This window comes from Melospiza georgiana, chromosome 11 (genome assembly GCF_028018845.1).
Source record: "Melospiza georgiana isolate bMelGeo1 chromosome 11, bMelGeo1.pri, whole genome shotgun sequence".
In the NCBI taxonomy this organism is placed as follows: domain Eukaryota; kingdom Metazoa; phylum Chordata; class Aves; order Passeriformes; family Passerellidae; genus Melospiza; species Melospiza georgiana.
The window spans coordinates 608,398-630,938 of NC_080440.1; the positions used below are offsets into that span (position 1 = coordinate 608,398).

The 22,541-nt window shown below is 54.0% G+C and overlaps 1 protein-coding gene across 2 annotated transcripts in view; it reads left to right on the plus strand.

Annotated features, from left to right (window-relative positions):
• The window catches only part of SRGAP3 (SLIT-ROBO Rho GTPase activating protein 3), a 68,760-nt gene that overhangs the window by 42,394 nt on the left and 3,825 nt on the right, over positions 1-22,541 (plus strand). The window contains exons 5-21 of one of the 2 annotated variants that reach the window (XM_058031664.1): positions 245-430; positions 1,790-1,918; positions 6,764-6,985; positions 7,421-7,522; positions 7,746-7,943; positions 9,195-9,279; positions 9,807-9,834; positions 11,553-11,655; positions 13,628-13,688; positions 14,027-14,104; positions 15,104-15,238; positions 16,549-16,654; positions 17,254-17,481; positions 18,422-18,501; positions 20,773-20,953; positions 21,514-21,663; positions 22,120-22,447. In XM_058031664.1, the coding sequence (XP_057887647.1) occupies positions 245-430; positions 1,790-1,918; positions 6,764-6,985; positions 7,421-7,522; positions 7,746-7,943; positions 9,195-9,279; positions 9,807-9,834; positions 11,553-11,655; positions 13,628-13,688; positions 14,027-14,104; positions 15,104-15,238; positions 16,549-16,654; positions 17,254-17,481; positions 18,422-18,501; positions 20,773-20,953; positions 21,514-21,663; positions 22,120-22,447 (2,400 nt within the window). Of the gene's footprint in view, positions 1-244; positions 431-1,789; positions 1,919-6,763; positions 6,986-7,420; positions 7,523-7,745; positions 7,944-9,194; positions 9,280-9,806; positions 9,835-11,552; positions 11,656-12,962; positions 12,994-13,627; positions 13,689-14,026; positions 14,105-15,103; positions 15,239-16,548; positions 16,655-17,253; positions 17,482-18,421; positions 18,502-20,772; positions 20,954-21,513; positions 21,664-22,119; positions 22,448-22,541 lie in introns of both variants that reach the window. The other variant, XM_058031665.1, reaches the window with a different exon arrangement.

A 22,541-nucleotide genomic window follows, 5' to 3' on the forward strand; every position in this document is an offset into this window, starting at 1 on the left:
GCTCTGCCTGCAGGTGTGTGCTGGATCGTGTGCCCCCAGTGGGACTGGGTGCCATCACAGCTCTGAGGCCAGCCTGGAGCCTCTAGAAGTGGGGCTGGGGCTGGGATTCATTCTGAAGCTTTCCTCCCCAGTCTGTTCCTCAGTGCCCCCACGGCCCCTCTGCCCTGCCCAGGGCTGCTGGCCTGTCCTGCTCTGGGGCTGCAGGTGACCGTGGCAGGGGGCTCATGACCTCCTGTGTCTGCAGGTGATGAAGACCTACCACATGTACCACGCAGAGAGCATCAGCGCCGAGAGCAAGCTGAAGGAGGCAGAGAAGCAGGAGGAAAAGCAGTTCAACAAGTCGGGGGACATCAGCGTGAACCTGCTGCGACACGAGGACCGGCCGCAGCGGCGCAGCTCTGTCAAGAAGATTGAGAAGATGAAGGAGAAGGTGGGTGAGAGGGAAGGCAGAGGGAGCTGGGCTGGGGCTGGGGCTCCCTGCAGGCAGCAGGGGTTGGCTTCAGCCTTGTCCTTGTCTGTGAGGCCATTCCTGTATCTCTGGGAAGGGTTAGGAAGGCTGACGTGCTGCTGAGGGCAGCCCAAGGAGGCTGTCACAGGTGTCATCCCTGCTCCTGGCTGTGGAGGAGGGCAGGACCAGTTCTAGAGGAGGCGTGCCAGGGACAGGCCGTGCAGCCCTGGACGGGTGCTGGACCTGCACAGGAGCCACGTGGAGCCTCCTGGCTGTCTGTGTGCAGGGAGAGCTGAGACAGCAGCTGGGGGGCCCTGGGGGCGGTGGCTGCTGGAGCACAGCACAGGGAGAGGTGCTGGGAACTGCTTCTCCAGCAGCAGCTCAGGGCCTGGCTGTGCCAGCTGGGAGCCCAGAGGCTGTGCTGAGGAGGGCAGTGCACCAGGGTACCACACTCAGCGTGGGGGTGCACCCTGGGCTGGACAGCAGACCCTGCTCCGGGAGGCTGGGGTTTGTCTGGGATGTGTTCTTTAAAGATGGGCTTTCAAAAAAGAACAATAGCCTTGGGTTTGCTCAGGAACTGACTCCTGGTAGCAAAAAATGAGTTGGATCTATGAAATAACTGTGTTCTTCCTCTGTAGACTCTCTGGGAGTGGGAGTGCAGTATTTTGATGGATTTGCTAGGCAAAACCCTTTGTGCTGTTCTGGCCTCAGCAAATCCCTGTGACCTCAGGATCTCCACAAGTTTTTGTGTTAATTTTGGAGAAAAGGAGACAGTTTCCGCAGCCAGGACACCTTTGCTTGCTGGCTCACCCAGCCCTGGGACATTTCTAACAGTGAACTTCTCAGAAGGGTTAATCTTTTGATTCAGCCTTCAGAGCAGGAATCTGCCTGAGCAGATGTCCCAGATCTGGAGCACATCTGCTTTCCTACAGTTTTGAATTCTGGGTCCTGTTCTGAATTGTGCAGCTTGGGCCTCTGGGCCAGATTCCACTTTGATACAGCTGCACACATCTGGAGCAAGTCCAAACGTATGTCAGCATTTCTGGGGGGGAAATTTGGCCCTCTGGTTTTGACTGATGCCAAAATCCCCAGCAGCAGCTGTGCTCAGGGGCTCCAAGTACCTCTGAGCAGGATGCACTCATCGTGGCTGGCTGACAGTGCGAGGGGTGTTCAGATGGGATCTCCTCCACCCTGGCAAGGTCCCTGTTTTCATACCAGATACCAAGTTTTAGTAATTACCTCGTCACACCCAGGCTGCAGGGTGCTGTGGGGGTCTGTGGCAGGAGAAACTGTGCCAATACCACCCTGTTTGTGCTCTGACACCACATTCTGCTTTTTCAGAGACAAGCCAAGTATTCTGAGAACAAGCTGAAGTGTACAAAAGCCAGGAACGACTACCTGCTGAACCTGGCAGCCACCAACGCGGCCGTCAGCAAGTACTACATCCACGACGTGTCTGACCTCATCGATGTGAGTGCCTCCCTGGGCCCAGCCTGCTGGGCTCCTGACTGCAGCCTGTGCTGCTGAGGGGCTGTCTCGGGGGCCTTAGGGGGTTCTTAACTGGGGCTGAAGGTGTCCTGTCAATTGGGTTTGCCTTGGGCGAGCCACAGGAGACTGAGGTTTCTGCTTGGCCCATTGGTTACTCTGTGTTTGAGACGGAAATGCTCCCCAAGGTCAGGCACAGCCTTGGCTTTGGTGCTGAACCAGATGGGTTTTTCTCTGCTACTCGGTGACTTTGGTGGGGATTCAGCACACGTGGCAGCACTGTCAGGGCTGGTGGCAGCGCTGTCCGGGCTGGTGGCTGTCCTGGCTGCTGTCCTGGCCGGTGGCAGCGCTGCCCTGGCTGGGGAAGGCACCTTGGGGCTTTGTCCCGGTGCTCCTGGCAGGGAACAGCCTCAGGGCAGGAAATGCTGGAGGCAGCTTGGTGGCAGTGGCAGGAACTGAGCTCTGGTGACTCCTACAAACAGCTTTGAGATGATTCAGAGAAGGGAGTTACCCAGAGAAGGGATTTCTGCTTCTTCCTTTATCAGGCATCCCACAGCGTGTAGATTGCACTGTGCAGTTTCTTCCTGCTGGAGTTGCCTCAGTGAGTGCATAAATAGCTGAGCTTGAAGCACTGAGTTACCATCATTACCTAATGTACAATTTAAAAAGCTGCTTGAGTGTTTACCTCCTTTCCTAACCCTTTAGCATGTAGTTACACTTCTGAGAATTAAAGTAAGTCTGATGCAAATCCCCAATGACTTCAAGATTTTCATATATGATAAAATACTCTTCATTATGTTTTGTTCTCTTTATTATTGAAGATGTGTTAGAAAACAAGTAAGTTGATCTTGAAGACATTTGAATGGCAGGGTATGAGAACACCTCGATTTATCTGCAGGCTTTCTGCTTTTGCCATGCATATTCTTTCTTCTGTTAAATTATTTTTTAAGCAAGAATGACTTTGTTTTGTGGAGATTTTTGAACTTTGATTTTCTGGAGTTTTGCTGAGATCCATTTTAATTCTGTCTGTTTATATTATTCTTCCCAACTTTTATTTCCTCACTGACACTTCCTCTGGAGTCAGCAGATGGCATTTCTCCCACATTCCAGAAATCCCTTCAGGGACTTCAGCTAAAGCATCTTTAACATGGAGCAATGAAATTTCCCCAATTACAAAGTCTGTTCATCAAAGAAACAAAATACTGGATGCATGAGCTGAGCTCGGGGCACTCTCTGGGCTGGGCTGGGCACTCTCTGAGCCTGGGGCAGCTCTGAGCCAGGCTGGGCACTCTCTGGGCCGGGCTGGGCGCACTCTGAGCCTGCCTGACCACACTCTTGTGGCTCCTGGCAGCTCCTCCACCATGGAATGGTGAGGGATGCTCCAGGCTGGCTCTCTGGGATGGGGAGAGGCGACAGGGCTCGCACACCCTCCATCTCCAGTACAAATTGCCACGTGCAGCTGCTGATTTCACACAAATGCGAACCGTCAGGACGCTGCAGAGCCAATTTACCGACGTTTCCCCAAATCCCAGCTGCCTCAGTGTCATCTCTGGGCACAGCCTTGCCGTCACTGGGTGTCCCTGCAGAGCAGTGGCCGGTGACAAAGCCGTGCTCCGCTCCCCAGCTCTGGCGAGGCCGAGGCCCCAGCTGCTCCAGGAGGGAGGGAAGCCTCCCAGGGCTGCCGCTTAATGAGAACTGCGAAGCCCATCAGAGGAGCCGTGAAGGGGCGCGGAGCCGTCTGCCCCTCTGTCTCCAGTGGCCTTGTTCTTTTGTCCTAGAAAGGAAGGGAAGAATATAGAGATAGATCAAATTAGCCTTGGACTGTCAGTGCACCACGGGGCCTCCTCCTCGGATGACACGTGCGTCTGTTTAAGCGCCTGGGCTTGTCTCATTACTGTCATTAACTGTGTGACCAAGTTAATCTTTTTGGCCATGTATGTGAAGAGGAGATAAAGCTCCTTATCCATCCCTCTGGAGTTCTCTGGGAAATGGCTGCAAGATAGTTTGAAGTGGTCACATGAAAGATATCACTGGATTCAGGAGAGAAAATGGAACAGGCAGTTTGCATACAAACTGATCTGCCAAAACGTGTGCAGCCTCTTCGGAGTCCTTCTGGAGCAGTAGCCCACCTCCCTATGGATTAGTGATTGCTGTATCTGAGAGAAGCCAGGAAAGGAGGGGAACTCTGAGGAAATTCAGTGTTACATGGAACTGTGGAATTGCTTGGTCCCTGGCAAAATCAGCTGAGTCAAGTTAGGGAACAGAAACAGCAGCTGAAATAGTTATGCCAGATATCCTCAGTTGGCTTTACTGGCCTGGTTGAGCGGGGCTTGGAGCAACCTGGGCTGCTGGAAGGTGTCGCTGTTCGTGGCAGGGTGGTTGAAATTGGATAATCTTTAAGGTCTCTCCCAGCATAAACTACCTGGGCTTCTGTGATTTACTTGCCACACAGCACAGCTCTGGATTTTGCAGCAATGTCAAGAGAGTAGAGGCCAGAAATTAAAAGAAGCATATAATTATTATGTATTATGCGTATAATTAAAAATAGTGCAGAATATTTTTTATAAACAAATAAGGAAAAAATGCAGAGCAGAGGGAACAGAGCAGAGCAAATGAGTTGGGCTCTTTGTTTGCAGCAGTGCTGGTCCTGTGGAGGCAGGGGCGTCACTGCTCTGCCTGGGATGATAAGGGGCGGCTTGCAGGGCACCCAGGTGCTACTCAGGTGTCACTCTGGGGTTCCACTTGCTCAGGTCAAGGCGTGGGGCTGGCTGAGCTCTGTCATGTGCAGGTTCAGCCTCCCAGATAGCAGAGGGGCTCTGTAGCTGGAGCCACAGAGCACTGTGTGCCTTTCCTTCTCCCGCAGCCCAGGAGTGCCCCCCGTGCAGTTCTGGGGTGGGCAGGGGCAGGCACACAGGTATTTGGCTGCTCCCATGGTGTTTTGGCCACACGTGCTTGCTTGAGCTGCAGGAGCCGGTTGTTTCTCAGGCTGAACACTGGGATATTTCCAGCCCTTGCAGGGTGTTACCAGCCGTGATGAATTAATGCTTGGGGAGCTCTGAGCTTGGCAGATGAAAGGCGCTGCGGAAGGGCTGGGATTATTATTTGTGGTTCTAATTTATTTGCCATCAAAGGGATGAGAGGGGTGAGAAAATGCCATTTGTTCTGGGCCTGGGAGCATCGGTTTGAAGTCTTTTTTTTATTCCTTTTTCTTCTCCCCTCCCCATTGTTGTTCCTCTGGGAATTGCGTGGAAATCCCTGCTCCGTCTTTTCTTCTCTGGGCACCCGTGTGTGAAGCAGCCGTGCCCATCACCAGGGCTTCAAGGGCTGCGGTGTGTGCAGGAGGTGCCGCGCTGCTTTTCAGGAGCAGCTGATTTCTGGGCACTGCCAACCACCGCCGGCTTCAGTGCGAGCCCAGCAGCAAAAAAGGGGAAACATTTCACGTGGAACTTTGTCCTGAAAGCAGCTGGCAATGCCCTGAGCCCCTCTGCTTGTGTTCTGTGCCGTGCAGCGCTTTGCCTTGTAGTGGCTCGGGTCTGTGTGCTTTGGGAATTCCCACCCTTGAGCGGTGGCACATATTTCCTCCTGGTGCTGTTTCTTGTAGCCCATATCTGTAATTTCAGGGCTGGGAGGTGCTGGGGAGCGCACAGTCCGTTCCCAGGGCACGGGGCTGTGCTCAGCTGGGCAGGGCAGCAGTGCTGGTCCTCCCCCAGTGCTGGCACGGGGCCCTGGCCCTGGTCCCTGCCCCGGCTCTGTGCGGCCCCTCGGCCGCATTGTTCCAGCTCTGGGGATTCTGTACAAACAACCTGCAGTGCTCCTATGGGTGCTCATGCTGGAACTGTCTCATGGGAGAGACTTGCAGCACAGACTGAGGATTTGCCCCGAGCAGCAAATGGAAATTCACCCCTTATCTTTTTTGTGTTGCTTGTTGATTTTTTTAAGGTCTGTGCCAGTCCATGACTGCCCATACTCTCAATTAATGTGATTAGAGGCTAAACAGAAGCAGGATAAATGGGGAGCTGTGACAATTTGATAGTTTTTACAAAATTGCTCATTATTGCACATGGGTTTTCATAGGTTTTAAAGACTAGGAGGGACAGTGGGGCTGGGAATTGATGCAGTGTAGCTTTGCTGCTGCTGGTTTTAGCAGAGGCTGAAGCCAGCACAGCCCTGCCATGATGTGATCTGAGCCGAGCGGTGTCACCTCACATTGGCACCAAGCATGAGATGGCTTCTTGGGTCAGAGCTGCTTGTGGCACCAGCTGAGATTTTGGGCTTCACTTCGAGTTTATCAATATGAATTTCAGGAAGTATTTCTTCACAGAAGGGGTTGTCAGACACTGGAACGGGCTGCCCAGGGAAGTGGTGATTTCCTTCCCTGGAGGTGTTCAAGGAATAGCTGGACGTGGCATTCAGTGCTCGGGGCTGGGTGACAAGGTGGGGATTGGTCACAGGTTGGACTGGCTCAGCTCTGATGGAGCTTTCAGGGCAGCAAATCCCTGTGTTGGTATGACACTTGATATGCCAAATTCAGTTGTAGTGGGGACAATGTTTAAAGCCAGTTTTTTAAAGTACAGTATTTTGGCAGCAGTTAACTCCAAGATTTATCATTTTCCCCAAGACAGACATGAGAGTGATCAGCAGCATGAGGAGCTGCTCCATGGTGGGAGGCAGGCAGCTGCCCAGGGACAGAGCAGGATGTGCCCACACCACAGGGCATGGTGTATGCAGGATGGCACACACCACGCCTTGCTTCAGCTTCCATCTGTGTCTGAGAGCCTTGCAAAATGCGTTGGGAGTTTGTGTGAGCAGAGCCTCCTTTGTGTTTGCCAGTGCTGCGACCTGGGCTTCCACGCCAGCCTCGCTCGCACCTTCAGGACGTACCTGTCGGCAGAGTACAACCTGGAGACGTCGCGGCACGAGGGCCTGGACGTCATCGAGAACGCCGTGGACAACCTGGACGCGCGCAGCGACAAGCACACCATCATGGACATGTGCAACCAGGTCTTCTGCCCGCCGCTCAAGTTCGAGTTCCAGCCCCACATGGGGGATGAGGTAACGCGCTCACCTGTGGGGCTGCACGGGCCTGGCCCTGCTCTAAACCGTCCCTGTGAAACTGTCCCCGACTCCTCACCCCTCTCTGCTGCCTTCACACGCTGCTGTTCATGTGTCCCTTCCTAATGAGACTCTGGGCTCGTTAGGGCTCCTCCTTTCAGGCTGCCTCTTGCTCCATGTCTGTCCCAATTAGGGAGCCCGTGGTTTGGCTCTCTCTGCCCCACAGATCTGCACAGGGGAGCTGTGATTAACCTGCTCTAATTGGGAGAGGCAGAAACACTCGGTGCTGGCCTGGGCCCAGGGCACTGCTCATGGGACACACGGCAACACAGCCTCCCTGGAGGCTGCCAGGAGCTTGTGGGGACTGGAGGGAATGGTGGGGTATGGCAGTGCGTGTCTGCTCCGTGCATGACCCTGGAATGTCTCCTGTCTCAGGTGTGCCAGGTGAGCGCCCAGCAGCCTGTGCAGACCGAGCTGCTGATGCGGTACCACCAGCTGCAGTCTCGGCTGGCCACCCTCAAGATAGAGAATGAAGAGGTAAGAGCTGGGCTCTGTGGCAGCCCTGCTGAGCCTTTCTTCCTCTGGAACTTTCCTGGTGTGCTCAGGTGTGGAGCCCCCCCTATGGCAGAGCTGGAAGTGCCCACAGGCTGCAGCCAGTGCTAGCCCAGGGCTCAGCAGCTGCCTGTTGAGGGGTTGTTTTGGCTCAGGATGTGTCCTTTTCCCAGTCTGCCTCAAGCCCACGCTGTCCTGTTTCCGATAGGTACGGAAAACGCTGGATGCCACGATGCAGACCTTGCAGGACATGCTGACAGTGGAAGATTTTGATGTTTCAGATGCCTTCCAGCACAGCCGCTCCACTGAGTCGGTCAAGTCAGCCGCATCAGAGACCTACATGAGCAAAATCAACATTGCCAAGAGGAGAGCCAACCAGCAGGAGACTGAAATGTTCTATTTCACTGTGAGTCTCAGCTCAGGCATACAGAACACGAAGCATTAATTGCCAGGGCTGAGGCCCAGTTAAGTGCTCATTAGTGAAGAGCAAGAACCAATTCAGTCTCTTTAAGTTCTTGTCTTCTGTCAGATTTGGGTCTGGAATGCATTTCAGTGGCAGGGCACTACACAGGGACTGACAATCCAGTGCCTGCCTTGTTTTTTCTCTTTGAAGGAACAACTGGAACAGCTAGATGAGATTCAGAACTTACTCAGTGGAGAAGGAGAGGCTCAGAGCAGGGTGCAGACTCCAGATGGCCTCACCATGGCCACCATCCAGGGTCTCTTCAGGGAGGCCTTCAGGACTGTGAACTATGAGCCAAGTCTTCCTCTCTGGCCTTTACAGCTTAAGTTTGCCCTTGGCCCAGGGATGAGCTGAAGCCATGACATGCCAAGGAAGGCACAAAAGCAGGGCTGTGGTGTGTGTGCCTGCCCTGCAGCTCTCATGCTGCACTCCCAGGCAGGGCCCAGGTCTCTGTTCTGGTACCTGAAATACAGGCAGCAGCCATGGGTTCACCAGAAGTCTCCCTCATTTCAGTGTGGGTCATAGCCTGTGGTTAACAGCATCTTGTGATGTGCTACATATGCATAGAAGAGCTTCTGCTTTCTCTTGGTAATATTATTGTAAATTCGGGGGGAAATTGCAATTTTCATTTGGAATTGTGCTGGGGATTACTTTAATGGTTTTTGCGGAGATTTGATCTTTCCCATTCTCCATGTTCCGTTTTCCATCTCTTGTCCTGCTCTGTGCTCTCAGCTGTGTAGTGCCTTGCTCTGGAGCATTCTGGGTGTCTGACAGCCTTGCTGGGGGATGGCAGTGCTCGTGCACAGTGTCACCAGCTGCACGGGGCACCTGGCAGGCCCTGCCTGCGAGGGCTCAGCACTGGGAGTTCTTGCTTGCCTTTGTTGGTTTGCACAGAGGCGAAGCCTTGGCAGTGCAGGGAAAGCTGCTTTGATTTCCTAGGCTGTTCCCAGAGGCCTGACAAAAGAAAGCCAGCTTTGAACTCTTTGTCCGTCCCTGCGTTCCCAGGCAGGAGGGGCAGCTCCAAGGAGACCAGGCTCATAAGAGACCATCAGGGCAGGGGCTGGAGCAGGGAGAAGTGATCAGACCCTGCTGAGCCCTGCAGCACAGCTGGTGCAGCCTCCTGAGCCCCCGGGCTGCAGTGAGCATCCATTAGGGGCTGTGTGCTTAACCCACCCCTTTGTTCTTTAATTCCAGAAATTTAAGGAGTATCTGAATGGCAGCAACCTCATCACGAAGCTCCAGGCTAAGCACGACCTGCTGAAGCAAACTCTGGGAGAAGGTGAGTTGGGGTCAGGTCCAGGGAGGATCCTCCCATCACCCGAGAGGGTCAAACCATGTGTCACCTGCCAGCCTCCCCTGTGTGTGTTCTCCTGAGTGACCGAGGGTTCTGTGCCTGGCTGCTGCTGCTCAGCCCAGCCAGTGACACACAAAACCATGATTTCCTTGGATCTCTCCTCCCACTTTTCTTTGGAAGTGCACATGGGGAATCTCTTTGAATCTGAAACTGTGTGCTGAAGTGCTGGGTTACTTCTCCAGCAGCAGAGATGGCCACTCACTCCCACCTTCTGCCTCTTTCCTTCCTCTCCCTCTTCTCCCCGAGAAGATTCTAATCTTCTCCCTCCAGGTTTCTGATCTGTCTTTAAATGGAGGGGGCACAGGTGGGCATCTCTCCTCCCCAGATGCAGCTTCTCTCTGCTGGAAGCCATTCCTTGGGGGTAGGAGCCAGCAGTGAGGGTGCAGCTGGGCTCTGCAGTCCTTTGCTGGTGGCTGATGTGGAGGCATGATGGGAACTTGTGTTTCTTACAGGTGAAAGAGCTGAGTGTGGAACAACCAGGTGAGCACTTTCTTGCCCTTCTTGCTCCTGGGGAGGGCTGGCTCTGGCAGGAGGGGGCTGTGGGAAGGGAGGCTTGCTTTGCTGCTGGTGCAGCTTGGTGGGGTTCAGCCCCTGTGCTGGCAGTCCCTGTGCCCCACAGCCTGCTTCCCAGCTGCATGGCCTGGGCTGCTGGGCTCAGGGGGATGGAGGCAGCCCTTGGTTCTGCTGCAGTGTGGTTGCTGGCTGGCTGGCTGGCTGGCTCTCATATGCCTGGATGTGCTTTGTCAGCACAGTGCAATGCCCTGGAGCGTAGCTGAGGTGGGGTTGTGTTCAGGCAGGGTGACACCGAGGTGTCCACTCACTCACTCCCTGCCATCCCTCTTCCTTTGAGGACTTTAATACCTCCCTGAAATCCTCTCCCAGCTCTGGCTGCTTTACCTATGAGTGCAGAGCATGCCTGTATCACAGACTTCATCCCTCTACTGCAGGAGATAGAGCTGGCACAGATGTGACAGAGAGGAGGCTTTGATCCGTGTCCAGTCCATGGAGCATCTCCGCAGAGCTCCAGTGTTTTGCTAGGAGTGTGCTGGGGCTCTGACAGCGAGACACAGGCCAGCAAAGCCTCCAAACAGCTCCCTAGAACATGCTCTCTGTGTGTCAGCTTGTTCCAACCTTGTTTGTGTTTAATAGCCCCAAAAGCTGCGTTCCCTGTTAGAAGTGGAGAAGCAGATGGTGCAGCCTGGGCTGCCTTGCCAGGCAGGAAGGAGGCTCCTTGTGCTGCCAGCACCAGGGCTGGGCACCCAGCGGGGCACCGAGGTGCTGTCAGGACAGAGAGGCAGCCTCAGAGAGCAGGGCTGTGCAGTGTGGCGCCCTGAGGGGCTGGCATGGCCCTGCTCCCCGTGCCCCATGCCCTGGGGGTGTGCAGGGCCCTGGCTGGGGCTGCAGGCACGGTCCCTGCAGTGTGTGGGGCAGGGCTGCTCCCAACAGGCAGCGTCACCTCTGCTCCCCAGTTACCCCTCAGAGGAGTGGCTGGAACCTGCACGAGTGTACAGTCACGCTGCTTGATTAGAGGCATCTGAGTAAGGAACCAGCAGGCCCCCGCTGTCCCCTTTGCGCCGAGCTCTGTGGCTCATGTCTGTTCCATGAGATCTCCTGCATGAAGGCTCCCAGCACCAGTTCTGTGTGTGTCTGCAGTCGTGTTCTCTCCCCTGCAGACATCAGTACAGCCTGGGCCAGAGGGCAGGGCAGAAATCTCTTTGGGATTTTGTGGTGTTTTTCTCATCCCCATCCCTGGGATTCCAAGCAGAAGTTAGATACAGCACTGTGGAGGTGTTCCCACTGTCCTCATTCTGGCTTCTTCCTGTGAGCAGAGTGCAATCTGTTTAGGAACAGGAATACCCCAGTGTTTTCTGGGGTAGCTGTGGATATATTATTTATTTTGGATCCATCTCCTCAGCTCTTGGTGCCTGTTCAGGCTGAGGGCGTGCTGAGCTGGCAGTGGTGGGAGGCAGGTGTTAAATCCAGCTGGCCACCAGTGCTGTTGGTTTCCTGCTGGAGTGGTGTCCGTGTGGGTCACACCAGTGTCAGTGGCTGCAGGGTGTGTGGAGCTACACATCAAATCCTCACAGAGGGACTCTTCTGTTTGATTTCTTATTCTCAGTTATAACCTGTGAGATCTCACCCTGTCTTTGCGTTTATGTTGGCGTTTTGTTGATTTATTTTGTTCCATTTTCTCCCAGGCCCCCCTGTCTTCCCCCTAAGCCACAGAAAATGAGGAGACCTAGGCCTCTCTCAGTGTATAATCATAAACTCTTTAACGGCAATATGGAAACATTCATTAAGGTACTTGCTGGCTTGCAGTAGGAGTGTCTGTGAACGCTGGGAATGGAATGGTGGCTTTCCTGTCCTGGCTGCTTGCCATCCTCAGGGGTCCCTCTGGCCCATCTGCACCCAGCTGGCGTGGCCAGCACAGCTTTGCCTCGGTGGTGATTTCTCTCCATAGCTCTCCTGGTGCATCCCTGGTGTTCCTGTCCCATCAGCTGTGTGCTCCAGACCCCACCCATGGCTGCTGGCCAGGTGCACTATGAGGCAGTGCTGGCTGAGTGTCCTCATTGTCCTGCTGCTTCTACCCATCCTGGGAGGAAAGGTTGCACAAGCTCAGCCCAGCCCTCAAAAGAGCAGCAGGCACAGCCCCTTCCTCTTTTGGGTGGTCATCCATCCTTGTGGCTGAGGAGGAAGATAAATGACGCCAGAAGTGTTTGCAGCTTTCAAGCACTGTCAGCCTGGGGTCGAAATCCTGTTGTAGGGGTGTCCGTGTGGGAGGGCAGACAGGTGACCCTCAGCCTCACACACAAAGGCATCAGTAGCCGCCAGCCCAGCTGGCTCATCCCCTGCCAGCTGCTGACAGTGGTGTCCTGTAATCCCGCTCTGGAGAAAGCTTCAGGGAAAACACTTTGGGAAGCTGTAAAGACAAACTGTTGGATTAGGTGACTAATAGGCATCATCTGGCTGGGGTTTATTGCCTCAAGCTCAGCCCTAAGCCCGAGGGCAGTGTCTGTAGACAGCACCAGCACGGGGAGTACTGGCCCCGCTGGCAAAGCCTGTAATCCCGTTAGGATTTGTGATTACTCCTGACTTAAACTGCTTTTTAAAAAAGTAATGCTCATTAAATCCCGGCCTGTTCAGCGCTGAGAAGGAGGAATTACCTGCTCTAGAAATCCATCTGAGCAGGAGTGTCCCGTGCTAGCAGAGACCCTCTGGGGGATGGCTGCCTGCCCGTGGGGTGTACAGCCTCACAGGCAGCTGGGCCACGGGCAGCTGCCCAGATGTCCCCTGGTCACCAGTGCCCCCATGGCTGCCCAGTGCCCCAGGCAAGAGCTGTCCCTGTCCTCAGGCTCCTGGGATGGCCACAGGTTCAGGCAGGGAGGAAATCCCAGAGGCTGGCCCTGCAGGTCACTGAGGCTGGGGTGCAGTGTGCCAAAGGGGTTTGGGAGGGAGGGTGCACATCCCAAAGGCCTGTGTTGGCCCTTGCTAAGCTGCCATTGCATTTGAGCATTCACGGCCTCTGAAGGAGATGCTTACCTCTAACTGAACTTATCCCTGCTTAATCTGTTCTCTTTTTCCCACTCTGCTGCTTTTGTTGTGCTCAGAGGAAGGAGGAATGCACGAACGAGGAATCAGGTACTTACTGGAGACCCCAGATTCCCATCTGCAAGACAGAGGAATTGCCCAGAGATGCCACTGTGCTCTGCTGGAAAAACCCTAAGAGAAATGTGTCCCCTTGGGCTGTCAGACATGGCCCACGGTCCCCTTGAGCTTCTGCCACAGGGGCCTGGGGCCAGAATTCACCACTGGTTCAGACTCAGGCACTTGGCTCCATACCCAGTGGTGTTTGTTGGGTTTTTTAGAACCTGCTGACAATGGCTCTTTCCTTTGGTGGAAATATTGTTGTAAGCTGTGTTATGGGAAGTTTATTCCATCAGCCAGGTATAGCACAAGTTTTATTTCAGCTCAGCATTCCACCTTTGGGGTGGAATAGCTGTGATCCCTCGTGGCAGTCTCCTGTCTGAGCCAGACAGGGAGCAGCAGTTTCACACACCTTAGTGACAGCTTTCCTGGGCATTTTTGGCTGTACACGGTATCCTCAGCACTCTTTGATGGCTCCATGTTTGTAACACCTCCTTTCCTGCCTGTCCTCTTACTAAACTCCACAGCTTTAATTTTCAAATCTCTGGTCCTGCAATCTTTAATGCATTTCCCATGCTTTGTTAGCAGTAAACCAGTAATTTTTCTCTTTTCCTTTCCTTTCCTGAAGGATTCAGGACAGGCCATTCCACTTGTGGTAGAAAGCTGCATCCGCTACATCAATCTGTATGGTAAGTTGGCTCAGCACAGCCAGCAACCTGCCAAGGAGAAAGTGCTGGAGTGAGCAGGGAGAGCCAGCAGGGGCTGCCTGCACTCTGTTCTCCATGGCTCAGCTTAGACTCGAATGACATTGGCTGACTGGCCACTAGTGAGGTTTTCCTAGCCCTCACCCTTTCAGCACCTTGATCTGGGGGCCGTGGTTGGAGAATATGAGCAGAAGTGGGGATGCAGGCTGTCCCTGCTCCGTCCAAGCCTGTCTGGTGCATGGGTTCCTGGGTTCTGCTGGTTTGACCTGCAGATATTGCCCAGCAGTTCCAGAAATTTCTCCTAAAGCATTGTTCTCTTCCAGGCCTCCAGCAACAGGGCATCTTCAGAGTCCCTGGCTCCCAGGTGGAAGTCAACGACATCAAGAACTCGTTTGAGAGAGGTGTGTAGCTGGGCTGTGCAGGTACAGCAGGATGCCCTGCCTGAGCAGGGTCCTTGTGGGAGGTGATGGGTGCATTAGCCAGGGTGTAAATCCTGTGTTAAAGCCCATTGTGCTATGAGACACGAGCAGGTTTTATCCCTTCTGGGTTTCCCAATATTGTGTCTCTGGCAGTAGTGAAGAGTTACCCAGGGAAGGAGTAAGAGAAGTAGGGGTATGTGTAGAGGACTTTTCCACAGTCATTAAAAACACAAGAGCCATAAAGAGAGTTTGCTGGGGACCCTTGTTCATCCTTCCTGCAGCAGTTTGCCAAGGGACGTGCAGCATTCCCTGTCCCTGGTGCCAGTGCTGGCTGTGGAGGTGCCAGTGAATCTGCTGAGAAAATTCTCTCAGTGAGAAAGGGAAAGCAGTCCTGCTGTCCTGAGTGGAGGGGAGCTGTGACAGGGACAGTCCTGCTGGGAATAGTGGCCCTTAATCCTTGAGCAGCATTGGAAGGATCAGGATGAAGGTGGATGGGCCAGTGGATAAGGCAGTGTTAGGATTGTCAAAGGCTGGAGGATTTGCACATCCAGTTTAGGATGAATTAGTATCCAAATCTCGGGGGCACTGAAAGCCTTTCACAGATTTAAGTCAGTACAAAGCTATCCAGGGCCGTTGGGTCCATTCCAGAGGTGTAATTGTATCCTCCAGCCAAGCCTGTCCTCTCAGCCTCTCACTCTGTGTCGTTCAGACCTCCTCAGCTTTCTGGGCTGGTGCTGTAAATGGAAGGAATGCACTGAGCTGGAAACAGTGAAGGAGAAACAGCCAATATCATCCTTGTCCTCGGGAAACGTTTGAAATTCCCTAGTAAAACTGGTTTTCAGGAAAAATCAGCATTGCCATTGCACATGAGGAGGGTTTCTAACACTGGGAAATATGGGTGTTCCACTAAATGAGGAAAACCACTTGTGCTAGACCAGCTTGATGGGGATGCTGGATATATAAAACCTTTTCTGTGGGCAGGTGAAGACCCCCTCGCTGATGACCAGAATGAACGAGACATTAACTCAGTGGCTGGAGTCTTGAAGCTGTATTTCCGAGGACTGGAAAACCCCCTCTTTCCTAAGGAAAGGTTTCAAGATTTGATATCTACTATAAGTAAGTACATGTGACAGCTCTTTGTGGAGAGCTGGCTGGGACAAGAGAAGCACTAAATGGGTGTCCCAGCCTAAGCAGGGTGAAGAACTTTTACTTTTGCTCTTTCAGGGCTGGGGGTTTATGTGGAAACTCCTCAAAGGCACAAGGGCAATAGAAAGGTCAAAAGGCACTTTGCAGAGTCCACATGGGACTGTCCTTGTCTGTGCAAGGGTGATTGGTACCCTGTTAATTCCATATGCCCAGTTGAAACATTTTGCTCTGGGAGAAAGGCAAGTGTTTTGAGAGCTTGTTTCTCTGGGTGTCAGAAAAGATATCTATTGGCATAGGGTTTTATCAGTTTGTATTTAGTTGTTTTTTTTTAAGAAATAACCTCTTTTGTAAAACCAGACTGAAGAAGTAGAGAACCCAGCAGGCAATAATGGGATAAATCAAATGGAAAAAATCCCCACGTGAAATACTACAAAGCTTTCCATATACTGGTATACTGAGGGCAGATTTTGCTCAGAATTTTGATTAAATGGCAGCCTAGCTACATGTTGTCAGTGAACTTTATTGTGATTAGAAAATGGCGTAGTTTGAGCCAGAACAAGTGCTTCTGTGTGATCTGCCTGCTCCAAAAAAGCTCTGGTGCTTGTCCTCTGCTTCCTGTGGAACAGCAGCCACAGGATTAACTCTCTACAGAACACAGGGTAGCTTGGGGCAGGACAGCCCTGAGTCCCCCCTTCCCTTGGGAGGGAGCAGGTGTCTGATGGCAGCTCCAGGCTCTGCACCCCTGTGAGTGGAGAGCAGTGAATCTGAAAGCACTGACTCAGCACTGGTTCAGCTAACCTAGTTCCTGGGAGTTCCTAATTCCTATTCGGAGCAGCAGCAGACAGGAGCGGAAGGGCTCAGAAGGATCCAATGCATAACCCAGAAGGGTAACCTGAATAAAAACCTCATTTAAAAATCTGCCCTAGAAAATCAAGCAGTGCTCTGTTTTCAGTGTCACATTGACTCAGGCTTTTGAGGAACAGAGGAGTTGTTGAGGAATGAAATGAATAATGCATAAACATTTATTTTAAAATCAAACCCACGGAAATGTCTTTATTTGCCGTTCATACTGCGTCTGAACATAGGAATTCCCTGCTGGAGGAGCAATGTCCCCCATTCCCTTCCTGCACCTTAGTACCAGACTGACAGATGACCTCTGGAGACAGGCTTTTGTATTTCTCACTTACTGGGCCACTAGATCTGGAACAAGTCCCTCTGCTGCTGAGCTGTCTGGTCCTGAAAAGGTTTTTAAGGATGTGCTTTCTATCCATGTGTTCCAGAAATTGAGAACCCTGCAGAGAGAGTGCACCAGATCCAGCAGATCATTGTCACTCTGCCTCGGGCTGTCATCGTGGTCATGAGATACCTCTTTGCTTTCCTTAACCAGTGAGTCTGTTTTTCTGCTTCACCAAGTTCCTCCTTGTCGTCCTTTTTGCTAGGGCTTCCCCGTCTTTGGTGCACGAATCCCTTCTGGTGTTGCCATGGGGAGTTGTGCTTGGGTTCTTCTTGGCCCTGCTGGCCATGGCTGCGTGCCCGGGGAGGGGACAGCTCGGTGCCAGGGCAGAGGGGACAGCTCGGTGCTGGTGTGTGTCTGGAGAGGGGACAGCTCAGTACTGGTGTGTGCCCGGGGAGGGGGCAGCTTGGTGCCAGGGCAGAGGGGACAGCTCAGTGCTGGTGTGTGCCCGGGGAGGGGACAGCTCGGTGCCAGGGCAGAGGGGACAGCTCAGTGCTGGTGTGTGCCCGGGGAGGGGGCAGCTCAGTGCCAGGGCATTCCCAGGGAGGGGGTAGCTCAGTGCCCGTGGGTGCCCGGGGAGGGGCAGCTTGGTACTGGGACAGAGGGGACAGCGCGGTGCTGGTGTGTGCATGGGGAGGGGACAGCTCGGTGCCAGGGTGGAGGGGACAGCTCAATGCCAGGGCAGTGGCACTGCTGGGAGATTTCCCAGCGAGCAGGACCGTGGCACGGCAGCTCCTCACTGTGCTTGCAGCTTGTCACAGTACAGCGATGAGAACATGATGGATCCCTACAACCTGGCCATCTGCTTCGGGCCCACGCTGATGCACATTCCTGACGGGCAGGATCCGGTGTCCTGCCAGGCCCATGTCAATGAGGTCATCAAAACCATCATCATTCACCACGAGGGCATCTTCCCCAGCCACCGAGAGCTGGAGGGGCCTGTCTACGAGAAGTGCATGACTGGAGGGGAGGAGTACTGGTGAGCTCTCTGCTGGGTTCCTGGGTACAAACACTTTCATCAGGCCAAGAGCCTCTTGCACACTAAACCGTTTGATTTAGTCTTACTGGTCAAAACAGGCAGTTTCACCAGGTATTTCATTTTATTGTGCTGACTCAGTATTTTAAACCTCAGTAAAAAACATCAGAAGAAACTTTTTCCAGGGCAAATACTAATGCCGATGATTCTTTTGAGCTGCTGATCCACAGAAGTGTGTTCAGCAAAACAGAATTTTAGGTGAATTCTACCCAAATTCCTCCTAGGCTGGAAATTTTGAGTAAAGATCCATAGTTCCATCATAATTTGCTGGTTGGATGAAACCCCTCAGCGCGAGGTTAACCCAAACCTTCCAGTTCCCTCTGTTGCTGGAATTCTAACCCAACATTCAGGTCTGGGTTTAACAAACCAGGATCAGTAACATACCTGAACTGATTTTCTACACGTTTCATACATTTCTGAGATCTCGCCATGCCTTACACTAGTCACCTGCACCCATCCTTCCTGGTGCAGCAGAGGAGCTAAAGCTGCAGCTCACTGTGCATTAGGGAATGGGGCATTTAACTTGGTGTTGCTTTGTGTTAGTTTTGCCAAACTCTGCTAAAGACACAAGAGCCAACAGAACGTGACATTCTGGGCCTGGCGATTGTGGTGTGAGTGTCTGCTGTTCTCAGCGAGTTCAGGGATCTGCTATGGTTTGAAATCAGAGAATCACAAATCACAGAATTAGTTAGGTTGGCAAAGACCTCCAAGACTGAGTCCAATCTTTGACCAAACACCGCCTTGTTGCCCAGGCACATCCAGTTGTTTGTTGTACACCTGCAGAGATGGGCACTCCCCCACCTCCCTGGGCAGCATGAGGGGTGCTGAGTGCACTGGGAGCAGTGTCGTTTGCTGTGTGACAGCCTGCTGTGTTCCTCTGCAGTGACAGCCCGCACAGCGAGCCGGGCACCATCGATGAGGTGGACCACGACAACGGGACAGAGCCGCACACCAGTGACGATGGTGAGCAGGGGCTGGGTGCGTGCCAGCAGAGCTGTGCATGCAGGAGAGCAGCAGGCACTGCGGGCTGAGGCTGCCTGGCAGGGCTGGGCTGCAGCAGGAGGCGGCGCCGTGCTCCCCGTGCCAGCAGCACCAGCCACGAGCGGGCGGTTTGGGGAATGCCGCTGGCACTGCCCTGGGTGGGGAGCCGTGGCAGGGCTTGCTGTGCTGGAAGGGCCTTGGGGAACTGAGCACCTTCTGCTTCTGACAGCTGCTGCCACCCTGGCTGTATCCTGCCTCGGCAGAGCACATCTGCCCTGCGAGGCTGCGGGGACAAGGGAGGGCTCACCGGGGAAGCGGGGCCATGGGAGCGGGAATGGCACAGGGAAGGGCACACGAGGCCAGGCAGCTCTAGGCACAGGGAATGGCACAGGCAAGGGCACGCGAGGCCAGGCAGCTCTGGGCACAGGGAATGGCACAGGGAAGGGCACACAAGGCCAGGTGGCTCTGGGCACAGGGAAGGGCACAGGGAAGGGCACATGAGGCCAGGCAGCTCTAGGCACAGGGAATGGCACAGGGAAGGGCACACGAGGCCAGGTGGCTCTGGGCACAGGGAAGGGCACACAAGGCCAGGTGGCTCTGGGCACAGGGAAGGGCACAGGGAAGGGCACACAAGGCCAGGTGGCTCTGGGCACAGGGAATGGCACAGGGAAGGGCACGTGAGGCCAGGCAGCTCTAGGCACAGGGAAGGGCACGTGGGGCTGGGCGGCTCCAGGCCTGCTCTCAGCTCCAGGCAGGAGCCGACAGGCCTGGCAAAGGGAGGCAAGGGAGCTGCTGTGCAGCCAATTTCACACTTGGGTGGCCACGTTAATGGCTCCGATTGGGGTTTCCGAGTGATTAACTGTGGTGCCAAGTGTGGAGCAGATGAGCAGCTGTATTTTGTGGATTTACATATTCCCTCTCCCCCTCGCCCTGCTTACACTCCCTGCTGGTAGCCCAGTGTTGTGTCAGTTCTGTCTCCTCCAGAGCTCTCTATTGATCCTCCTGTGGTGCTCCCAGACACTCTGCCCTCATGGGGAGGTTGCTTAAAGTGGGGAAGATGAATCTACTGAAGTGGCCTGGCCTGTCCCCGGGGGGCTGGAATGGGACAAGGGTCTGATGCAGCATCCTTTGTCCTCCTTTGGTGTCCCCTCCTCCACGTGGGCTTGGTTCCTGAGCAGTGTCGGGTCACACACTGATGGCTGCTGAGCCCACGGTCAGCAACGGGGCCCAGCAAGTTTCCGTGTTTAATGAGAATGAGGCAGATCTGGAGGAACTGGTGGGGGCTTGCCCTGTTTTGCTGTCATTTTCTGTCTGCCGATCTCCAGGTGGGGATTGAAATGATCCAGTCTCAGATAATCAAGGCATGCTAATGCTCCAGCAGTGGCAGGGGTGGCTGGGGAGTGGCAGCAGTTCTGCCACCCAAGCAAGGCACAGTGTGGGTCACTGTGGTTAATGAGGAGAGAGACACTCTTGCTGCTTTGCAGTTGTTGCAATGGTTTCTTTAGGATTCAGTGTTCCCCAGCTGGGAACAGATCTGCATGTGAGCCAGGCTCTTTCACAGGCTCCTCAGTGCTATTGGGTGCTCCAGCAGCTCCTGCTGTGACACCCTTGCCCAGAGGCTTAGAGGACCCTGGTGTGCTCATGACCTTCCAAAGTGAAGTTCTGCCTCAGCCCTCCTGTATGTCAGGCCCTGAGCTCTCAGTTTGAGTAGAGCTCACATTAGGAAAAGTGGGGAAACAGTGAGGCAGAGTGCTGCAGATGGTGGGGTGCAGAGCAGCTGCCTGGCTGGAGCTGGTATCATTATTTCCATAGGGATCCCCAAAGGGACATTAGTTGCTCATCAATAATTCAGACAAACTGTCTCCAGGATAAGGAGGGGAGGAGAAGGTAAGTGGGATTTGGTCACAGCATCTGACATGGCTTGACAAAATCTCAGGCTGGAGGATAATGGGTTTCTGTAACCAATGTGGCTGAGGGTGCCATATGCACAGAGGGAGATTCCTGCTGCTCCCCATCTGCTTTGTAGCTGTTTATAATTGCCAGTAGTTTGTGAGTCTGAGAGAGGTCCCAGAGAGCCTGGAACAACAATAAGAATTGATCAGTCTGAAAACAAGCAGGCTTGTGCTCAGTGTGAGCTGCTCTGGGGTGCTGGGCGGTGGCAGCACTGTTCTGTTGTTCTGGTGAGGGGCTCTGGGTTCAGCCTCCCTTTAGGGCTGAGCTGAGCTGCTCTCGCTGTGCCTCTCTCCTGTGCAGAGGTGGAGCAGATTGAAGCCATAGCCAAGTTTGACTACATTGGGCGATCTCCACGGGAGCTCTCCTTCAAGAAAGGGGCCTCGCTCCTGCTCTACCACCGGGCGTCGGAAGACTGGTGGGAAGGGAGACACAACGGGGTGGACGGGCTCATTCCCCACCAGTACATCGTGGTGCAAGACATGTGAGTAAAGTGAGGGTTGTTAAAATCATGTGCTTGCACAAGGTCCACTTCAGTTACCTAAAATAATCAGTCAGTTTTGCAGTTTGTTTAATGACTTTGGTGAGAAATCTGTGCCTATTCACTTTTCCCTCTGTGTATTGGCTCAATTTGTTTCTCATTTGGGCTGATAAAGACCAGTACTAAACATTGTACCTGGGCCCCATTTCTCATTGACTCCCCAACATGGTGTGACCCAGGCTTACCAACAGCCTGGTCCCTGTGAGCATTGACTGGATTGTTCAGTGCTCACCTGGCCTGTGGGCAGATCCCAGGGCCCTTTGCAGGTGCTGCTTCTCTTACCAGTACTGTATCTGGAGCCATCACAGTGGCAGCCACATCACAGGGGATGGATGGGGAGGCAGATGTGCACTGTTTCCAAGTTCCAAGGTGAAGTGGTGGCCCTGGTACAGCTCCTTGTTATCCAAGTATGGAGCTGCTGATGTGGTGATGTTCAGCTTGGCGTGGCATCCGTGTGCTCACCCAGGGCACAGCCCTGTCACTGCTGTGGTGTCCTTTCCCAGGGATGATGCCTTCTCTGACAGCCTGAGCCAGAAGGCAGACAGCGAGGCGAGCAGCGGGCCGCTGCTGGACGATAAAGCCTCCTCCAAGAACGACATCCAGTCACCCACAGATCACATCTTGGACTATGGCTTTGGGGGAGTCATGGGCAGGTAACTCACATTCCTGTCACCATGGAGGTGGTGGCTGTCACACGTGTGGACAGTTGGTGTATGGGGCAGGGCAGGATGGGAGGGAAAACTCTAGAAAGCACTGCAGGGTAATAGGGGCTTGAAGGGCATTTCATGTGCACTGCTAATGGGGATTTAACATGTACAGACGGTACAGAGGCCCTGAGCAACCTGGGATAGTGGGAGGTGTGCCTGCCCATGGCAGGGAGTCAAAACAAGATGACCTTTGAGGTCCCTTCCAGCCCAAACCACCCTTATGATTTGATGCTGTCCCTTTCTTGGTACTGGCTAAAATATTTGTTTTCCCTCTTGCCTGACCCTTCTGAAGCTGGAAGGGTCTAATTTGGCCTGAGCCGAGCTCAGGGTGAGGGGTTGCCTTGCAGCATGCAGCAGTGGGGCTGACAGACGCTGACCTGTGCCGTGCTGGGCTCTTTGCAGGGTGAGATTGAGGTCCGATGGTGCCGCCATCCCCCGGCGCCGCAGCGGGGGCGACACGCACAGCCCGCCCCGAGGGATGGGGCCTGGCATCGACACCCCTCCCCGAGCAGCAGCCTGCCCCAGCAGCCCCCACAAGATCCCCCTCAACAGGGGCAGGATCGAGAGCCCTGAGAAGCGCAGGATGGCCACGTTCGGCAGCGCGGGCAGCATCAACTTCCCAGACAGGAAGGCCCTGGCCGAGAGCCACCCGCTGAGATCCACCTGCGGGTCCACCCGCCACAGCAGCCTTGGAGATCAGAAATCCCTGGAAGCAGAAGCTCTTGCTGAGGTGAGAGGGCTGGGAGGGCACCAAGAGGCTGCAGGAGCTCACTGGGGAGGGTCTGCAGCCCCTTCACCTCAGACAGGGTTACAGTGCTGCTGCA